The 22,032-nt window shown below is 41.3% G+C and overlaps 1 protein-coding gene across 1 annotated transcript; it reads right to left on the bottom strand.

Moving 5' to 3' along the window:
- Positions 1 to 1,721: 1,721 nt before the first annotated feature.
- ppp1r9b (protein phosphatase 1 regulatory subunit 9B) lies at positions 1,722 to 21,352 on the bottom strand. Its single transcript, XM_002935559.5, has 10 exons — positions 19,914 to 21,352; positions 11,295 to 11,427; positions 10,098 to 10,218; positions 9,528 to 9,632; positions 8,962 to 9,097; positions 8,182 to 8,337; positions 8,042 to 8,095; positions 7,579 to 7,808; positions 4,374 to 4,470; positions 1,722 to 3,887 (listed from the first exon to the last, which is right to left on the bottom strand). The coding sequence occupies exons 1-10, from the start codon at positions 21,063 to 21,065 to the stop codon at positions 3,834 to 3,836; spliced, it is 2,238 nt and encodes a 745-aa protein (XP_002935605.2). The 5' UTR covers positions 21,066 to 21,352; the 3' UTR covers positions 1,722 to 3,833.
- Between the last annotated feature and the right edge of the window lie 680 nt (positions 21,353 to 22,032).

The raw sequence follows: 22,032 nt of genomic DNA, 5'->3' as shown, positions 1-22,032 counted from the left end.
TCCCTATAACTCCTCCCATTGCTCCATATAACCCTCCCTATAACTCCTCTCATTGCTCCATATAACCCTCCCTATAACTCCTCCCATTGCTCCATATAACCCTCCCTATAACTCCTCCTATTGCTCCATATACCCCTCCCTACAACTCCTCCCATTTCTCCATATAATCCTCCCTATAACTCCTCCCTTTGCTCCATATAACCCTCCCTATAACTCCTCCTATTGCTCCATATACCCCTCCCTATAACTCCTCCCATTGCTTCATATAATCCTCCCTATAACTCCTCCTATTGCTCTATATAACCCTTCCTATAACACCTCCTATTGCTTCATATAACCCTTCTTATAACGCCTCCTATTGCTTCATATAACCCTCCCTATAACTCCTCTTATTGCTCCATATAACCCTCCCTATAACTCCTCTTATTGCTCCATATACCCCTCCCTATAACTCCTCCTATTGCTCTATATAACCCTTCTTATAACGCCCCCTATTGCTTCATATAACCCATATCTCCCAACTGTCCTGATTTTGGGGGGACAGTCCAATTTTAACAGATCATGCCACAGTCCCACATTCTTATTGAATCCCTCATTTCCCTTTAATCTCCTGAACTGAATGCCAAAAAAGATACAAAGTTTCTCAAACTTAATTAGATAAGTAGCTTTTGGCAGAGCCCAGAATACTCAACACCTGCACTTAGATACATCTGTTACTAATAAGATAAACAGGTTTTTTGAAGGAACTGAGACTTACATCTTAATGGCCAATTTCTTAACCTTCATTAGCAAAACTGTAACACACATAAAAGAAGACCCCCAAACCCCCAGAAATATGTTCAAACTTTAAATAACCTGCCAAATTTCATAAAATGGGAGTGGTATTTAGGGGGTGTGGTCACAAAAAAATGTGTGTGGTAAAATGTTTTTGATGCACTACCACACCATTTATTTTTCTCCCGCTTTCTATTTTTCAAATGTTGGGAGGTATGGTAACCCTCCATATAACTATAACATATAAATTGCTCCATTTAACCCTCCCTATTACCCCTTCTATTGCGCCATATAACCCTCCCTATAACTCCTCCTATTGCTCCATATAACCCTCCCTATAACTCCTCCTACTGCTCCATATAACCCTCCCTATAACTCCTCCTATTGCTCCATATAACCCTCCCTATAACTCCTCCTATTGCTCCATATAACCCTCCCTATAACTCCTCCTATTGTTCCATATAACCCTCCCTATAACTCCTCCTATTGCTCCATATAACCCTCCCTATAACTCCTCCTATTGCTCCATATAACCCTCCCTATAACTCCTCCTACTGCTCCATATAACCCTCCCTATAACTCCTCCTATTGCTCCATATAACCCTCCCTATAACTCCTCCTATTGCTCCATATAACCCTCCCTATAACTCCTCCTACTGCTCCATATAACCCCCCCCTATAGCTCCTCCTATTGCTCCATATAACCCTCCCTATAACTCCTCCTATTGCTCCATATAACCCTCCATATAACTCCCCCTATTGCCCCATATAACCCTCCCTATAATGCAAGAAGCTATTATTAATCTATATAAAGCTCATTATAATTCCTCCTGTTGTCCACTGTTGACACTCCATATAATTCCTCCACTCCTTGTCTCCTCCATGAATCATTATTACTATTTGAATAACCACTTGAATATCTCCTATTGAAATAATGGCAAAAGTAGAATAATTAGAGTTGGTTTAATGCCAAATTTCAATTTTTCTCATGACCCCCAAATCCCCAAACACTTTGATCCTTGTTCCCAAAAATGGACTCATAAAGCTTCACATTTATACAACCTTTCAATATTAAGTTTTTTTTTTCTGTAACAGACCAATAAATAGACAGATAGTAATTTGGCACAATGTCATTCAGCCCCCTTCCTATAACCATTCACATCACTAGCAGCACACCCTCGCACCCCCTATCCATTCTTTGCCCAAAATGTACTAATGGACCTCCTATCTGATTTTCTACATAAACACCCCACCCACCAATTTTCATAAATGGCAAAAAATAATGAAAATGGCATCTAAGTCAATGTACATAAACTTTGGAACTGGATGACTAAAATCTGGTCTTCAAGGCACCCTGTACCCTTTTATTACATCAAAAAGGGTGCTTAGTACCAGGGAAGACCTATGCTAGCCTAGATGTATGGTTTCTCTCCATACATACTATGTGAAAACCTAGAAGAGTTGTATGAAAAATGCAATTTATTTAGTCAGACCCATCCCATAGCATGTCATGCCACCCCAAAACTCACACCTCCTTTCTTTATTTTTGCATTTGAATTTTAACACAATACAAGGGTTATGGTAGGTGCTAGGGTACATTTAACCCTAGCAAGCAGATAACAGGTTAAATTCTTAATGTAAAGGACAAATTGCAAAACAAAAAAATCATGCTAAACTTTAATTCAAAGGAGAATTGCCCATTTAAATGAAGACTGAAAAAACTTTCCTTTTTAACTGGGTGCTTTAGATGCCTTGTCATAAAACTGATCAAATTAAGGGCTTTTTCCAGATTTCATGACCCAGTTCCAAGGTTTTGTTTTGTAAAAATTGGTCTGAACTGTTGTCTTTTTTTTGGTGTAGGTTTTCCTTTAAAATAATGCTAATCAGCAGTTAAGATGGATACCAGCAATATCCTGGCAATGCCATGATGCATTCAATTCAGAACATCTGCCCCGGCTTTGTGGTTGGCTTACTTTTGGTGCAGGTGGCAATGTCAGAGGCAGATACTGACTCACATTTATACAGAACTATATACAGCTGTCATCAACGTATCTGTGTTGCCCCAAAGCAGGTTTGTGTATCTGTGTGTATCTATTTACAGATACACACACAACATACACAGCATATAAGCAACACTTTGATGAGTTTACATGCCCTGGAGGTTAACTGAGCTGGTCACAAGTCCCAGGACCAGTATGTATAACTTGAGTAGCTTTTAAGGAACTTACTATTGTGGTGGTCTGTTAGGTATGTGTGAGTGTGTATTCATATGTATTAGATGTGTACCTATCAGTCTGCATGTGTGTTGGCATATCCTATATTCATTTTAACACACATTACAGTACATCCACAGCTAACTACATTTTTACACACGCACACATTTTTTAAGTTACGCACGCACAGCCTTACACACAACCTGTCATTCGGGCAATGCTCGGCACACTCACTCTGTGAGTGCAAGGAAAGGAAAGGGAGGCGCTACAGTATAGAGATAGAGAGAGAGAGGGAAGTAAGGGTAAGTGCCAAACAAACCTTGCATGTGATGCTAAGGCAAGTAAGAGACACAGACCACCAGCACAGACACAGCACAGAGACACGCAAAGTCCCAGGTGAAGGGCCATGGTTCATTCCTTAGGCCATTAGAGGGCCTAAAATATCCAAGCAATATGAGGGTCCCAAAGTCATTGCAAGGCCACCATAGAATATAGGCCACAAAGCTGTCAATTGACAAGGACCACAAAACAACTGTGTAAAACATTCCTGTGGCCTCAAGAAGATACAGGCCAAAGTGGCGCTATCAAATGAACTGTGCAGCCCACTGGGACTCCTTGTTTGTCCAGTAAGAAGATCCTGAAGAACCATGAGTCCAGGTCACAGAGGAGCTCCCCCCTCACTTTAATAACAGGGAAAGTAAATGAGCAATGGAAGGCAGAGATTGTCCTTAGTTCTATCACTGGGAGGGGGGGGGGGGTTGTGGGGGAGAAGGAGTTGAGATCCTGCAGGTGGAACAAGCAGTGAGCTCCACCAACAAAATTGCCTTAGCCCTCATAATACGGAATCTAGGCGGTGGTGTTTGACTGGAGAGTCAAAAGCTTCTTCTCTAATTCAGAGACCTAATGGGACAGAAAAGAAGATACATTACGTAAGGCATGTACACATTTCAGTCTAGAGTTGATACCTTTACAGTCCTTGGTGTTCATGGAGTGAACTGATCCCTGCATATAGTATCTTCAAGTGGTTGTGCACTAAAAGTGTTTTTAAATGTGCCAAAGTATGACCTGCTGGGATCCTTTTAGTTTCCTCAGTTCAAAATTTCATTGATTAGCTCCATAGCCTGTTTAGGCAATGAATATCTGTATGGGTCTCCAAATGATCTCAATATGACCTGTAAGATTTGATTGCTCAGACCAGGCAATCTCTGATCATCCCATGTCCATTACCTTGGGGGAACTGGCAGTGTATGGTAATGCTTTAGGGAAAGTATTGTTGTATAATGAAAGAGTAGGTTTTATTTAAAATACAGAGAGAAAAGGACAGATATACAGATCCAAAACAGATTATGAACAAAAGAAGGTAGATGAAGGAAGCCAGAGACGCACCTTCTCTTGTAGCCTCTGAATCTCTGTAGCATGTGCAGTTTCAACCTCCTCCAGTGTCTGTTTCTGCATTTCTTCTTTCTTCAGGAAGTCCAGCTCCCTGTGGGCAAAAGGGTGGCAACCTTTATAGATAGCATAAATGAGTGAATATATTGGAAATGTAGAGCTGGTACATTTGGCAGGAGGGTGATATAGAGCCAGTGAGGGGGAAGCCATGGGGGTGAAGGATGAAAAAGCTGGTGGATAAATAGAAATCAAGATAATATCTGAGTGATGTTCAGTGGGAGGACAAGGGGTAGGAAGGAGTGGAACGAAGCATGCGAAGAGAACACAGAGGTGGAAAATAAGTGGTTTATGTGATGCATTAGTGTCAGTATGTGAGAATATAGAAAAGAGCTCAAGTGGTTGCTGGGAAGGACTGTCAATAAGAAACAATTAAAGGGAGAAAAGATTTAGTAAAGGCACTTGGGTGCGAGGGCGGTGGTGATTATATAGGTGGTAGAGAGTAGGCAGAAAGGATTAGGCATGTGGTTGAGAAAGAAAACAAATGTTGGTATAGGGAATAAAGACTGACTGCGTAAAACAAATTAAAAAAATGGGCAGAAATACAAATTTGATGAAAGAGGAAAGCAACAATGTATGGGAAGATGGTAGGAGCCAGACAATGGGTGACTGTAGAGAAAACACAAGGATACAGGTATTATGCAATTTGAACTACCTGATTAGGGTTGGAGGTGGATATATAGGAGATGCAATTTGGTTGGGAACAGGTCATAGTTTAGAGACCTAACTGTATGGATAAGAAGATGGAAGGGGTTACACAAGATAGAGGAAACAGGTGGATGAATAACAAAAACAGAAGGGAAAAGAGAGATGATAGATAGATAGATACAGTAGATAGATAGATATGAGGATGGTTTGACGGAAGAAAACTTGCCTCATGCTTTCCTGTGTGTGCCTCTGTTTTTGAAAGCCTTGAGTACATCCTTGTGACCCACATTTTGTGCCATTATGTGAGCATATTCCTGATCTATTACAGATTTATTCTGTATTTAATGACCTTCTGGTTTTGATTTCTGGCCTGTAATTGTGACTTGTCTATTTGCTTGCCGCCTGCCCTGACCATTGACTTATTATTTGAATTTGTCTTCCTCCTGCCCTGACTTCTGGCCTGTATTTGAACTTGTGTATTTGCCTGCTCTGTCTTTTTTCAATAACTTCAATATAACTTACTATGTTACTATGTTACTAGGAGCACTGGCCCGGAGTATCAGGTAAGTGGTTACAATCACTGGGTGTGCCTAACATTTGGAACCCCCCATCGTATCTTTCCTTCTACTTTAACATATTCAGGATCCATTAGAATTCATGAAGCCCCTTTCCAATTCATGAGAAGTTATTAACAATTAAGAAAGAAGCATATAGTTGTAGCAAAGAAATTAATAATTCCTTAATTTATAATGAGGATTGGAAATGGTGGTTCTGTAGATATGTGACTTATGTTGTGCTCCTTGCCATCCCTGCAGGAAACACCCACTCTGTTGTCAGTCGCACTGAGCCAAAATTGCACATTTTGCTCTCCTTCCCTGCTGCTCCTATCCACCCCTCATTCTTTTTTTAAACAGATAGCAGAAGCGGGGTTATTTTAGGGAGCAGGGATATTCTGGATTTCCTGACTGACTCATCTGTAACAGGCTGGGTATTTATCACAGTAGCATCATATAACTAGGCATGCTGCTCTTCTCTTGGGCCCCCCCGTATTAGATCTGATCCCACAGTGTGAACTGATCCCATCTGCTTCTCTTTAAGATGCATGATATTCACTCAGTCTGCAGTGTGAAGATACCTTACCTTAGTGATAATACACACCCTTTATTGCTATCCTCATTTATAACTTACTCAGCCTATGCCACTGCTTAGGGGAGCCATGTTTTTGGGCTGTTGTATTTGCATGGCCGGGCTGCTTTTTAAGGCAGCTTTAAGCTTTGTTGCAACCTGGACATGAACCTAGTAGGTGATTTGAAAATGGTGACCAATATTTGGTTCCAACCAAAATCCCTACTATACTTGTTATATAATCCATCTAGTGGTCTTACATACATGCTGCTGTTCTATTACACTCTATACATAATGCCAATGCTGTATGGCACTAGTGGCCAGGTTAAGACCAATGCTTTATGGGGATTATTGCTGAACTCCAGAAGGTCACAGAGCTGACCTGTAGTTATAAGCAACTATATTCTATTCAGATCTACAGAACCCCATGGGGGGGCAGCACACACACAGACCAAGGCTCAGAGCGCCAGTCGCACTTAGAGCTGTGAGTAGACAGGAAAAACATGAAACTTTTATTCTTCCAGTCTCTGATATAAAGTACACATATCCACTAAGGAAAGCATGGTTAGCAAGAAGGGGGTTGCTGGGAACCAGCAACTGGAACAGGCCAGGATTCACAGGAAGCTCATCCTTATATTAAGACTAACACCTTTCACAGAAAAATAAGGTTTTTGTCCCTCATTTCCTGTAACGACCTAAGCTGCCCCTGTGGATGGAGGTTGTTCACATTCATGCCTTATATGTACATCATGGTTTTCTAGTACAGCAACTGCAAAGTGTCCAAGAACAACTTAATACTAAAGGGTAATTTCAAAGGGTGTATGTCTAAATGCTGAACCAGGCAAAAAAGCCAATGTTAATTTTTGTGGGTTCTAGCTTGCTGCATTGGATATAATAAAAAGGATCATAAGGATGGATCTCTAACATTAAACTGCCACACCCCTAGTCAGCCTTGAACAGTTGCAGAGCTGTCAACCAACCCCATGTCATGAGGGTTGGCAGATACTGCAACTGTTATTTGTCAACACGATATTACCAAATAATTCCTGTAGAAACTATGTTATTTTACAGATATTTGCAGTGTACTGCTCTCCAGGCTGCTCACATTATGCCTACCCACACATACTTTATATTTATGCCTGAAGAAGTTTGATTAGCTACCAAGCCTCATCAATGGATGGGCAGAGATACTAAGCTGTGGTCATATATCAAAGAAAGAACCAAGTATAAAAAATATGAAAAGAAGGTTAATGAATAATAGAAAATAAGCAAATCAGTAAGGAAAGAAAGAGAAATTATATGTAGGTGAATAAATAAGAGAAAGCCTGAATGCAAGTACATTGGTAGGTTTCATCTGGGTTTCTGGACTTACTTTTGCTGATAGTCCTTGATGAGTCTTTTTGCTTTGCCATACTTGCGTTCCAGTCCCTGGTGCTGAGCTTGCGTCTCCTTTAAATGCTCATCCACTGCTTGGCACAAATTCTGAGCCTCCATCCAATACCCCTGTAGTTTCTCCACACGTTCCCTATTCTCCTGAACACTTTGCTGCAACTGAGCCTTCTCCATCCTCCAACGAGAACGTTCCTGTTCAAGACCTGCCAGCTACAAGAAGAAAGTTGACAATAAGACAATGAGCAATCTGGGTTGGCAGGGTGGTTAGAGAACTTAAAAATGGGCCAGGGACCAGTTAGATCTAGGCGACTATGTGCTGGTTAATGTTGGAGACACTGGTTGAAATGGAATATTAAATAATGTGTGGCATTGAGTAGAAAGTTGGAACATGGAAGATGCTGGTAGAAATGAGACAATATTGTCCATGGACATACAATCCTTACCTTTCTTTTAAGTTGTTTAATTTCAGCCTCAGTCACTGCGTGTTTGATCTGCAACTGTGGAAGAGAACAAAAATGATTTGATATCTAGACTGGAGATCCATCTACTTAATGGCCTTTTTTTGGAAACTTGAGACAATTACCTCTTTAAATTTGTGCACTAGCTTCTCAGGGTCCATCTCCACTGGGGACAGGGCATCTTCTCCTTCAGGAAGTTCAAACACTTCAATAGCCAGTTCCCCACCTGGGAACATAGGGCTCATCTCTTCATCTTCTTCATCTGTTGCATACTCCCCTGTCTAAAATATTATGAATAAAACCTTTACCAATTAAGAAAAAAAATCAACACTAGCATAAAATCTTCAGCACCACCTCAACCGAGCAGACAATAACTCTTACTACAAAAAGGGAAACTTCCACCACAGAAGCCCCATCAGCTGCTTTTCAGATGAGTAGTACCAGACAGCACATATACAAATAAGCTAAGCTTAAGATACCTTTTTGGCTAGAGCTTACCCTCATCATATGAATGCATTTATTAGTCTGGATGAGGATGAGTGTTGGTCATTGAAGAAAAACAAAAAAACAAAGCAGGCTTTGCTTAAAATAATATTGCAATCTATCTTCAAGATCCTTATACTGTATTACTTGTTTCTTCCTTCTGTATTTAGTTCCATAACACCTTTGCCTATGGTTAATTCATTTTTGAAATAATCCCACCAGTGATATACAGACGTTTTTAGTATTGTTTAATCTTATTACTTCCAACCCAGGCATTGCCCTGTTTTTTGGTGCTTCCATTAAGCTTGATGGTGTTCCATATACATGGATATCTCAGTTGTGCTATTTTAATGTCAATGTAAGGGTCCATAGGTTTGTAAGTTCCACTCACTGTTCACTGCCTTATATTTTACCCCACTCACCTCTTCATCATCCTCATTGCACTGATTATATCGCTGCTCCATATTCTCCCTCTGCCACCTTTCTTGTTCCAAAGTCTGTTGAATCAGCTGGGCCACCTCACTCTGTTCTCCAGGCTTTTCCCGACCAATTAAAAACCTAATTTAATCATACAATTATGAACATGACTTGTGGCTTGTGGTGTAAAAATTCCTTAGCCTCTTACAGACAGGGTAGTTCTTATTTTGAATTAAACCCAAGATATTAAGTTATGAACTCATGGTAGGACCAGACTATTCCATTGCGTAGTAACCATATGTTCCTGTACATTTAACAACAACTAAAGAGCCACAGACTGAAATAGTACTAATAATACCAAACATATTATTTAGCCATGGCCAAGAGGTCCACCCTTAAGTTAGATTCTTAGGCTAATACTCCTCTTTTGCACTGCCATAATCAAAAAAATATGGCAACCTAGATGGCTAAAGCTATATAGTATTTAGTTACAGAGGCTGTTATTTCAGATTTACACTATGGGCACAATAATATGGTTATTAAATACTATAACAAAATTGTTAAACCTCACCTTACATGTCCCTTTGTGTTCCTCAAGACAGACGCGGCAAAAGATTGGGTGACACCCACTAAACTTGTCCCATCGACTTCCACTAAAAGATCATTTACTTGGATCCTGGAGGATAAAATATATCTCTCAGAGAAGTAAAGATGCTATAAATAAAGGTATTATGTATTGGCAAACAAATAGCCTAGTAGTGGAATACTAAGATGCCAGTTATCTGTGGGTATTCACTAAATCTAGAAAAGAAGTTCAAGTAGTCAAACTCCATTCTATGCTATTGGGTGTTAGAGCTCAGTGGAAGTGTCCATCTGATTTGTTAATTCCCCCAAAATTAACAAGCACTGTTTTGACATTAATGCAGTGCAAGTTAGTTGGGGGAGACCTGATGATAATCATAGTATAGTAAAAATCAAATTTCTTGTAAGATGGACATTGTTAAGTAAATGACAGCTGATCACCATTATTTTAGAATGGATAGGAGGCTTTATAAATATGCCCAAAACATTATTTTCTTAAGTTATAACAGATTCATGCATTTTTTAATGTAATTAGTAATAACATAATTGAGCACTGTACCTTCCATCTCTGTGGGCAGCTCCACCCTCTGTCACCGTCTTGACAAATATTCCCAACTTCTCCAGTCCCATGTCAGCTCCGGCTCCCATCCCAATAATACTGATTCCCAGTCCCTCAGAGTCTACAGAGATGCACAGTGATTGGTTATCATCAGGAACAGCATAGTTCAATAAATATGGGGTATAATTTAAGATGAACACATGATTTAGTACATGGCGTACATGGTATGTAGGGGTTACATTTGGCTCCCTTGTCCAACCGAAACAATATGGATATGAAGTGAGGCTGATATAGGTTTTATGTTATGATGAGTTATAATTACAAAAACAAGTAGGTAGGTTAAATGGTTCCCAATGAAATTGACCGTTGCCTGTTTCATAAGTGTTATAGAGACTTTAGATTGTAAGCTTCGCTGGTGCAGGGACTGGTCTGCGCGTCTTGGTACAATATAATCAAAGGTTAATAATAATAAGAATGCCTTTTACAGAGAAGATGAGAGAGTGACTTAATATTCTAGGAACTGAGTCTGTAGGGAATATGTGGGATATGAAAGAAAACAGACCCAGAGAACGTAATGTTTATATAATGTAGGTCAGATATGTATTTAAATAGTTTGGTAGATATGAAACAGACTCTGTGTGTTCGTTAAATGCCTTAAACGGAAACTGTCATTGTCGTAAATAAAAACACACCAAATGCCCAAATATAAATGTAACTGCCATTGAAAGCAGTGTCTGACTCTTTATATTCTTTGCACTTCTGGTTCTAGCTCCTGAAGCAATGTAGCAGCAGCCAGCTGAGTAACAAACCTGGAAAACTGACTGTTGCTTATTTAAGCAGATAACACATTTGATCTACTTCCTTTCATCAAAGCAGCGTTTCCTATGTAAAACAGTAACATCATACTCAGCAAGTACAGCAAACGTGCAAGCAGCTTGGTAGGGTAATGCTCACAGTGCTTTTCAATAGTCACTTTTCCAGACCAACCAATGGGTCATGGTGTGTCTGCCCTGTGCTCTATGCCAGGTTAAGGAGAAATGGAACAAACAGTTTTGAATAGTAGGGAAGTGCAATGAGAGATATAGGGCCAGATTTCCAACAAATATAAAACCTAACCAAAGGTGCTGGTGAATACAATATCTAAATGTAGATGCAATATGCTTTTTGATTGAAACCTATTCTAGTACTTTGCTTTACCTTTCTCTAACTCCACGGGGAACAGGTCCAGCCTTTCCACCCGCTTCTCCAGCTCATACTCAGCTGAGGCCGCCATTGGGTCCACATCCTCGTTACGCCTGTCGTACTCCTCATTGGAATAGGTGCTATACACCTTTAGGGCAACGAAACAGAAAACAGTAGCAGTTTTGTAAGTTTCATTGTACATTAGGTATCACAGTGAGTGAGAACTTTAACAACGTTACCATTTCTAATGGCCCACTCCTGCCTAGCAGGGCCTGGACTGGCAACCTGTGGATTCTTGCAAATGCCAGAGGGGCTGCTGTAAGATGCCATAGTCAGTCACTACTGCTGGGAGGGTTGCTGTTTGGGCCTATGTGTACTTAAAAATTCCAGGGCCTATGAGAGATTCAGCAATTCGGCTACTACTATTTCTACTCCATAGGAACCAATTCATCAACTTTAATAAGATAGTAATTTGTTAGAATTACTCATCTGGCATTACAGATGCATAGATACACACTCGCTCAAGTGGCTTCTTGTACTGGAGACCATTGCCTCCACTAGTGGGTTTTGTCCAATAGGAGAGAACACATGCAAATAAAAAATGGTCAGCTGAAAAATGTGTAGTCACAGTTCAGTCGATGTTATGAAAAAATGAAAAGATTTTATAGAAACAAACGAAAAATTATCAAATATGAACATTTTTTTCTCTGGCCACTTGCCTAGTAATGAATCCAGAAAAGAGCTTAAAATGGTCAGTAAAATCATGTAGAAACCCACCCACGTACCCAGTGAATTCCCCATGCTTTTGGAGGCTAGGCCTTTCCCTTTTGTGACTGAGGCTTCTGAAATATTCATGACACAGGGCAGCACAGGAAGGAATACCTTTAATACAGTATATGCCTTTTTTGTTCCCTTATCCATTAGGGCTGTATTGAGTTTTGGTTGGGCCCCAAAAAGTGAAGGCCTGCCTCCTCTATTTCTCCCTGGGGGGTCTTGAAGTCTGAAGGGTGCCATTTGGGGAGGATGCCTATTTGCTCTCCTACATACATAGATGAAGGTATTTTCAGGTACTTTGTCACCCAAGGGAGAAACCATTGTGAAGCAAAGAAATCAGAGAGAAAGTCATTCTTATTACGTAAATTTTCTATTGCCCCAGGTATATTTTTCTTATAGTCCCACAGTAAAGATGACTTCTTGTTCATTGTGTGGCAGTGGTGTTCATCACAAACTGTGTGGCTGGCCCCCTGCACCTATAGTGTATGGGTGAGGGTGAGATTTGTTTGTTGGTTTGCTAGATACTCATGTACTTCTGGAAGCCCAGCCTACAGAATAAGATTAAGGGTGAAATATGGGGGCAGTGATCATTTGTTGGCCTATGGATGCTTCTACCTATAGTAGAATCGCTGAAACTACCAGCAACCCCCCCAAAAAAAAAATCTTAACAGGGGCAAGCATTTCTAGGCCAACAAATAAGTGCTGGCCCCATATTTCATCCTTACTCTTTCTTATTCCTAAGAATTCCTGACTTCCATAAGGCTCTCACCCATTCTTATACGCAACCCCCATGGTTTCCCTCAGCTTGCTTTTACTTGCGGTGGGCAGAAAATGATCATGTCGTTTTGAGTAACTACAATATAGGAGTGGCTGTGGGGTCAATTGTATTGTAGTTTTGCCACTGGAAACAACAATGTCTTCAAATATCTGTAAGTTATGAGGTACAGGTGGCCTTGTCCAAACATTGAACCTCAGAGAATGGGGTCTGAAAATCTGCCTTAGAATGTAACAGATGTCTCACTATTCCCAAATCTGAATATTTTAAACACCCCTGATCTGACAGACCACACACAGGTTTGCCATGTGTCATTGCTACTATTCCTTTCTGGCCACAGTGGTCAGAGATGCTATCTGAAATCAGCTGTTTATATCACTGGCAGATAAAGGTCTTAACAGGGATAGAAGATATACTGTTGTGAGCTACTGAATTAGTGGCAATGAACAAGTGGTAATGTACCACTTGAGTGAAGGCAACACAAAGAGGTTACCATGTGCATTTAATTGTATCAGATAACCAAAAAGAGCTTAATTTTCCTCCAGTCTGCAGAATAGGGTCAACAGGTTAAGTAGAATAATGTGGCAAAAGCATTCTGCATTGACTGGAAATGTGATAATCACAAATATACAATTAGTCAAGGAAACACATGGGACAAAGAGGAGATTGCAGAAGAGCAGAATTATAGATTCTGCCAATATTTTAAAAAATAGTAATTCAAAGTAATTTTCCATGGCTAATAAGTTATAGTGCTGGATCAAAGGTCCCTCAAAAGTAACTCGGAGTCTATGGGGCTGATTCATCAAAGTATGAGTTCGAATCCCGAAATGGGTAAAATTCGGATTAGATACGATAATTTCTGATACATAAAAGTCCCAAAAAATATGCACAGTACGAAAACTTGAAAAAAATATGTTTTTTTTTTGTATTCAGAAGCGATCGTACTTTGATAAATGAGCCCCTATGTGTAGAGGTGGTATTGATTATAAAGATAAAGTAAGTGTAAATCTGGGAATTTTCAGATGGTACTAACTATGTGAGGTGAGTACAGCAAAAAAAGTCTGAGCCTTGTGGAAACCCTTCTAGAAAGCTTGAGGGTTGAGGATCAGCTTCCAACAAGAAAATACTGTAGAAGCAGTAAAAATATTTACATTTGGTATTTTTGGTTGAAGGCCTCAAGTTCAGTCCTTCCGTATACCATATGGTATCCCCACGTCTCTTGCCTTGAAATCATGAAGAGAACTGAGGGGAGCTATATTGCACATGCTAGTGGTCTACAGGATCCAAGGGAGCAAGAATGTATGAAGGGTTGTACTGTAGATTTGGCTACAAGCAGGTCTATGTAGGGTTGCCACCTGTTCGGTTTTGACCCAAACAGTTTGGTTTTTCATAGACCAGTTTGGGTCTCAACTGTTTGTTTAGTTTACAGCCTTGTGAAACCTGAACAATAATCTGGCCAATAAATGAAAAACATTTATATATTAAGATACTTACCGTGATCAAATACAGTTACATTGCTTATTATTACAAAAAGAAAAAGCAAATCAATAAAAAATGTTAAAATTGTTTTTCTTAATTAGAATGACTGTATTTCAGAGCTTTTTGGATAACTATAAAATAGATCACATGCTTTTAAAACATTGGATTTACTTATCAGACAAACATTGTGCCCACCCCTGACATAATCATGACCACCCCAGCATCATTGCCCCACCCCTGATGCCTTCAGCTCCATCCCTTTGTTTGGGTTTAGCCACCTGCAAAGTTGGCAACCCTTGGTCTATATTCTGTGGTATATGCAGAGTGAATGGAGAAATTGTGCTTCCTATCTTCAGAGACAGAAGAACTAAGAAAGAGTGTGGGTTGAGCAGAGCTGGAGAGGTGGCTGGTGGCGAGTGCAAAGTTAGGTGTGGGTGTGATTGCTTATCTCCTTAAAATATACTGTCAGATCAGGAGCTGTGAATCAGGACAGAGACAACATGAGAAATAAAGCACAGGAAATTGAAATATATTTGCTTGGTAATGGTAGACAGCATCCAAGCCCATTATGAGGGTGATAATGATCCACTTTGGGAATTTTGAGACCTTATATTATGCTACCATTTTATGTGAAGAGAGGTTTAAGTTTGAACAATCCAGTACTGGATTATTATCACTCTCATTGGTTTGGTTGACATCTCTGCAATAAAGAACAATCTTGTCAACATGAATTTGCAGTGGATAATTCTGATTCTGTAGAGCAGTAATCCCCAACCAGTGGTTTGGGAGCAACATGTTGCTCCTGACTCCTTGGATGTTGCTCCCAGTGGCCTCAAATCAGGTGCTTATTTTTGAATTTCTGGCTTGGAGGCATGTTTTGGAGGCATAAAGACCACTTTTAGTGCCAAACACGTGAATCTAGGCTGCCAGTCCACACAGGGAGCCAATATAACCAATCACAGGCCTTTTGGTACCCCCAGGTACATTTTTCATGCTTGTGTTGCTCCCCAACTCTTTTTACATTTGAATGTGGCTCAAGGATAAAAAATTTGGGTCCAGTGGCTTTGTTCCTAAGTAGTGTAATTGTGCACTGGGCCTTCAAGAGTCTACCTGAGTTCCAAGCCTATCCCATTGGAAATGTTATGGGTGTTATTTAGATTATAGATAATGGAAATCATAGTGTGTTGTGTGGGTAAGGTGATTTTATGAAGGTAAAAAGTTAAGAGCCATGGTGTAGTCACTGAATTCAGTCTTCTACACAGTTCATAATTACAGAAAAGGCCCTGCACTAACAGATGGTATCACAAGGCATAAGGTCAGTGTTAGATTGGCCCACCAGGATAAAAGGAAAACTCCAAGTGGGTACAGGTGTCAGTGGGTTCTCCTAACCTACTAACCACATCTATTTCATGGTCATTCCTTATTGCCATATGAGGAGAAACAGAGGGAACCTGTTCAGCCTCACTTAAGCTCTTACAAAATCCTTCTGCTAACATTAAAAGCCCTTCACACCCTTTGCTCCTCACTACATTTCTTCACTGGTCTCCCTGCATGTTCCTGGTCATCTCTCCCGCTCCTCTCAGAGCCTCAGTCTTTTTACACCATCCACACCCACTGCGCTCTCTCGTCTTAAACCTTTCTATCTTGCTGCTCCTTACCTCTGGAACTATATCCCTGAATCCCTCCATAGGGAACAATCACTAACTATCTTTAAGAAAAAGCTCAGCTGTTACCTTCTGGAGCATTAAAACATTATTTTGCCTAGTCCTGTGCCCATACCTGGTGCACTCTTACCTTCCAATTTATGGCTGTATGTTGCCCAACCACTTTTGTAAGTATTGTAAACTCTATGGGGCAGGGACCTCCTTCCTACTGTGAATTATGTCTCTCATATCTGAGAATGGAATTACTACTCTTACATTATCTTTACATCTAGTTCCTTCCTGCATATTATGAGATAAAATGCAGGGTTGTGCTCTTCACACATAGCCAGTAGATTCATGATAGCCATTGGAATTATGAGACATCTGTGAAACCACTGGCCAGCTGACCTGTCAATCAAATTCAGGAAATGTATAGCATTGACATCAGAGATGATTTCTCCATGGTTACAGACTGACCATCACATGGGTGGATCATCAAAGTGCCAGTACTTGATTGCAGACTGACTGTCACAAGGATGGACCATCAAAATGGGCTGTGAAGCTTACCATAGTTAAAAAGGAGGGTTTTTATGTTTAAGCCCAAGGCAGTGTCAGTATGAGGTACACTCTGATCTGTCACATGCTTCTCTGTTCTCTGCAAAGGACAAGAAGGAATTCAAAGCCCTCCCCATGGGGTACCCAGAAGCCAGGGTGGGTTAGCATAGTGCCACTATTTGGTTATCCACAAAACAGGTATTTTGTCTGCAGAAGGGGAAATATGGTAGGAAAACCATGTACAGAAATATTTTCAGGAATATTAGAAAATGGAATTATACATAGTGTCCATATTTAGATCACACTGGGTCCCTAAAGTTGTTTGAGCCCAAAAGCACTTGCTCATTATACACCACACCTTCACAGCCTGGGGCCACAGCTTGCAATGCTAGGCCCAAATCTTTGCCATGTTCTTCTTACGACAAACAACAGCTATTGGCCCACAGATAGAATGTCCTTGATTAACAAGCAGGCCCAGCAGATGCTGAATGGGAACCTGACCAATAAGAGCAGCATGGGAGCCAAGAGGAGAAACCACTAATGGTCGGTTCTTAAGCCTTCCCTTGGGAGCCACTAACTGTGCACAGTTCCAGCATGTCCACAGGGTATATAGCGAGAAGGCTATTGGATTGGCAAATCTGACACATTTTGCTGCTCTGCTGAATGAGCTGATAAGAAACAGGCCTGTCGTACTACATTTCCCAGCGTTCCCCAAAAACCTTCACTGCACAGAAGTTTCATTTAACTACAGCTGGCTGATCAGCACTCCCTAATGAATGCAAAGGTATTCTGCATGGCTGCACAGAATCTAGGGCAGTCTGCAGCATTTATCTAAATAAACTACTAATTCCCCTCACAGGATGTGAAGTCCATGTGCATCTGATTTAAAGTGGTGAGGTAACTCTTATGTACAGACTCTAAAACAGCATCTGAAAAAATAGTTTTGCTCAATTACACACTACTTGAGAAACAAGGGAGAAAGTGGTACATATGAGTGCACGTGTATATATATATATACACACACACACACACATATACATACACATCATATGTGTCTTTCCACTAAGTACAACAAAGAGATATTCACACATACCGATCCAGTCTCTCTGCCGCTTTATGCCACATGATAACAAAACAGTTTTACGGCTTTGCAAAGCCAAGACTGGATCGATATTTCATTGATGACTTGGGGTTAAATAATGTCTGCACAATGCAGCCCTCACTGCAGACATTTACTCTTCCGGATGTCACACAAACAGGCATGTTGGGCACACACTGCACTGCAGGATAGAGATCAATGTATTCTGAGCTTTATAGATCAGCGCCTCTGGGCAGACCCACTCACAGGCCTGGACTGGCAGATTCTGACAAATGCCAGAGGGGTTGCTGAAAGTAGGCTTGTGGGGGGCTGTTTGGGCCACTGTGTGCTTGAAATGCCAGGGCCTATTTTAGATCCCAGCCTGGAACCTGCCCACTCTGCATGGCGCACATGCTCCAAGCTAGAAGAGCCACATATCATTTAGTCTTGTCATTTTGATGAAATACAACTCCCATAATCCTTAAACAGCTTCCCATTGCTATGGAATGTAAAAAGGTGGACTGTATGGGGCCACAAAACTGCTGCTTAGAACAAAATAGTAGCATCCTCACAGATGTCTGTGTAACTGCGTCTCAGAAATAGACGTTATGGCTCCACGTTATTAATGTTTACAGTATGAATGTCCAACCTGTGGTCATTCAGGTGTAGATTTTTACAGTATGACTGTCCAACCTGTGATCATTCAGGTGTAGATTTTTACAGTATGACTGTCCAACATGTGGTCATTCAGGTGTAGATTTTTACAGTATGCCTGTACAACCTGTGATCATTCAGGTGTAGATTTTTACAGTATGACTGTCCAACCTGTGATCATTCAGGTGTAGATTTTTACAGTATGCCTGTCCAACCTGTGATCATTCAGGTGTAGATTTTTACAGTATGCCTGTCCAACCTGTGGTCATTCAGGTGTAGATTTTTACAGTATGCCTGTCCAACCTGTGGTCATTCAGGTGTAGATTTTTACAGTATGACTGTCCAACCTGTGATCATTCAGGTGTAGATTTTTACAGTATGCCCGTCCAACCTGTGGTCATTCAGGTGTAGATTTTTACAGTATGACTGTCCAACCTGTGATCATTCAGGTGTAGATTTTTACAGTATGACTGTCCAGCCTGTGATCATTCAGGTGTAGATTTTTACAGTATGACTGTCCAGCCTGTGATCATTCAGGTGTAGATTTTTACAGTATGCCTGTCCAACCTGTTATCATTCAGGTGTAGATTTTTTTAACCATAGGGTCACAAGTTGATGCTGTGATGTCCCTCACTCTTCATAATTCCAACAGCAGCCCTGCAGGGCCTTAATAGATAAAAGGCCCAGGGCAGTTACCCCTATTTGCACCCGCCCCATTAAAAAACATTGTGGATGTCCATGCAGTTGCTGACCGTCAGTCAGTGGGCCCCCTCTAGCATTTTCCTATTGTATTATTAACATGCACTGTTGTCACTACGTGTAATTCCTGCTCGCTGCACAGCAGGTTTGTACAGAGGCAGCTCTCGGTATTACAGAATATGGCCTGTATGTTTATCACATTAATTGGTATTGTGTACGTGTAACAAACACACATTGCTCTGTATTGTTTATGACAGTAATGGCCCCCCTTAGAATGCAAGCAGCACGCACCACTGTGCAGAATAGCAATGGCACATGTAAATAAGACTAGTTATGCTGTTCAATATGTGATAGCATCATTATGTATAACACATACAGGGCGCAGCTATAAAAATGCAGCCAGGTTATCATTATCAAGGAGACAGTATATATCTCCATAACAGGAAGTGAAGGGGGATTCCCTTCCCCCACACACCCTGTCAGGCTGCTACTGTCCCCACAGCAGGAAGTGTCACATAGTCACACACACACTTCCTTCGTTCTGTCAGCTGAGTGTGTATGTAGAAAAGCAACAACGAGGGGCTGAGCGGTGGGGGGGAGGGAGATTGATCTAGGCATTTATGTTACAGATACAAATATGGCAGAGGATGGGACATGCAGAAATGTGATCAAGATAAAAATGATATCTGCAAATGGAGGATTATTCCTCTCATTATTAGTGTCTCTCCCTTCTGAGGTAGCGCCAGGCCATACTCAAAGGATTCTGGGATTTTCAGCACTATAGCTTGCATGGCTGCCTTGTAAGAGTGGCCTCAGTAATTGGTCCACAAATATCAGACTAGGGAAACAATCAGTTGAGGAGGAGAACAATATTAGATGCTCAGCTTGTCCACCGAGGATCACTATCACCATAGCCCTATGTCACTGCCTGTTGAATAAGAAAATGGTAGACCTCAGCCTGTATTTATTGGACTTACCTTTATAGGGGCTGTACTGAAGCGTATTTTCCTTGTTGGTGCTGGCTCCTCTTCTTCAGACAGACCCTCAATCTCCTGGCAGCTTGTTATCGCTTCATAAAACCCATCCTCATCTTCCTCCAAACCACTGCCCCCAGAATCCTCCCCAAGTCCACTGTAGGCGCTGAGCTCTATAACTTCAACCTCAGACCAGTCTTCCCTTTTATAGTCTTCTTCAACAGTTTCTCCTTCAACATCTTCCTCCAAGTCACCCTCCCGTGCTGTCACCCCCTTGACCTCTGAACCCCCATTTTCAGTCCCGGTTTTGATAGGTTTCTCCTCTTTTGTTACCACAGTTTCCTTTAAAGCATCTGTTTCTGACTCCCCACTTTCTTCCACCTCCACTGGCTTGATTTTACAGATTTCCTGAACCGAGCCTGGCCTTTGAGGCCCATCAGCCACCTTTACCACGGTTTTCTTGTCAGTGTCAACTTCCTTGGTTACCTCAGGCTGGAAGAGTCTGGTACGCCGGCTGTTTGGACCCTTAATAGGAATTTTGTGAAGGTTGTTGCGGAGGTCTGCGTTCTCAAAAACAGCACTCAACTGGCTAACTGTTGGCGACACGGCATCTGTGTCCAACCTATCAAGAGACTCTGTGCTCCCTCCAAACCTTACTACTACATCCAGTTTTCGGTCTTGGAAGCCTCCTCGTTCCTTGCGCAAGAAGATACGATTGGTGGTCTCCTTCTCTTGAAGATTCCTCTCGAAGACACGACGTGCCTCCTGCAGTTTGGAAGGTGGCCTGTCCACAGAGGCATCAAAGTGGCTTACTCTCTCTGAAACGCTGGTACCCAGCTTCAAAAGGGCGCTGTGGTTGACATTCTCATTTAGGCTGCTGGCCCGCGGCAATGTCAGTTTTGACGGCTTTTCCCTTGTCTTTCCACTGTCCACCTCTGCACCCATTGGGGTTGTCCCCATTTGTAGAAACATGTTCTTGATTCGGTGAACATTGGACCCGTATTTGCACCGCGATTTATGGTTATCCTCAGATTCTGACTCTGGTAACCCATCTTTGCCAGAGCACAATGTCTGCACCCCAACTTCATAAGCATTCCTATGAGGGGAGGAACTCCTGGGACCCCCACCCGAGTTCTTACCCTCCGTCTTCATCATTTTGAACGTATAGGATGTGGATACCCAGATCTCATAGTCCTCTTCTTTCCTCCTCCTCCACCAATGCCGCTACTCCTCTCTTTTTGTTGCTCCTCTCACATCAAACTGCTGTCTGTGCCTGGAACATCTTCTGTTCCCTATAACGGAACGGCGGAACAATGTAGCAGAGCTATGTAGCAAAGTCACCCACCATATCACTGTAGCTGATGCATCCTGGCCTAACCTAGCATCACGAAAAGCAACATCCTCCTTCCTCCTTTCTCTCACTGACCCCCCTCCTTTCTATCACTCCCCCTCTCACTGCTCTCTCCCTTTTTTCCTGCCTTCTGTGATGTGGAGGGCCTCCCACAGGGTCCTAAAGAGAGATGGGTTGGCAGAATGGACTAAAACACACACACAGAGGAAGGGATTAAAAAGAAAAAAACAAGAATCAATCTATGGCAATGAATTACTTGATCAAAGCAAGATGAATTATTATTTCCTAAATGCACATATAGTTGATCATGCGCGTATAAACCTTTATACATAAAATATATATATATATATACACCACACATCTTCAAACAGGTTCAGATATCCATATGTAAATCGATTGTGTATTCCCTTTATTATTGCCCTTGCCCTTTCTATGAAGCACCTGACATACCAGTTCTGTTCTGCATATTAAGATGTGCACAGACTGGCAGATCACTCCATTTTGAATGAAGATGGTGCCTGACATTTGGGGAAAAGGTTTTGCATTTGAGAACTCTCTATCTCCCATTTGTCAGCAGATTTTCCTTTGCAAATCAATACACCCCAGGGTGTGCGGCAGCATGGCAATCCTTGCTTGCACGGTTTTTTCCATGCTGCACTTTAGATCCAGAAGGCAACTTTCTCATTTACATTTGTATTCAAACAGTATTGCCTGCTTCTACTGGGAGGCCTAGGAGATGAGATTCAGCCTTTTAATAATAAAATAATGCAC

Source organism: Xenopus tropicalis, chromosome 10 (genome assembly GCF_000004195.4).
Source record: "Xenopus tropicalis strain Nigerian chromosome 10, UCB_Xtro_10.0, whole genome shotgun sequence".
Classification (NCBI taxonomy): domain Eukaryota; kingdom Metazoa; phylum Chordata; class Amphibia; order Anura; family Pipidae; genus Xenopus; species Xenopus tropicalis.
The sequence above is the reverse complement of the archived record's forward strand: the minus strand, read 5'-3'. Positions and strand labels throughout refer to the sequence as shown.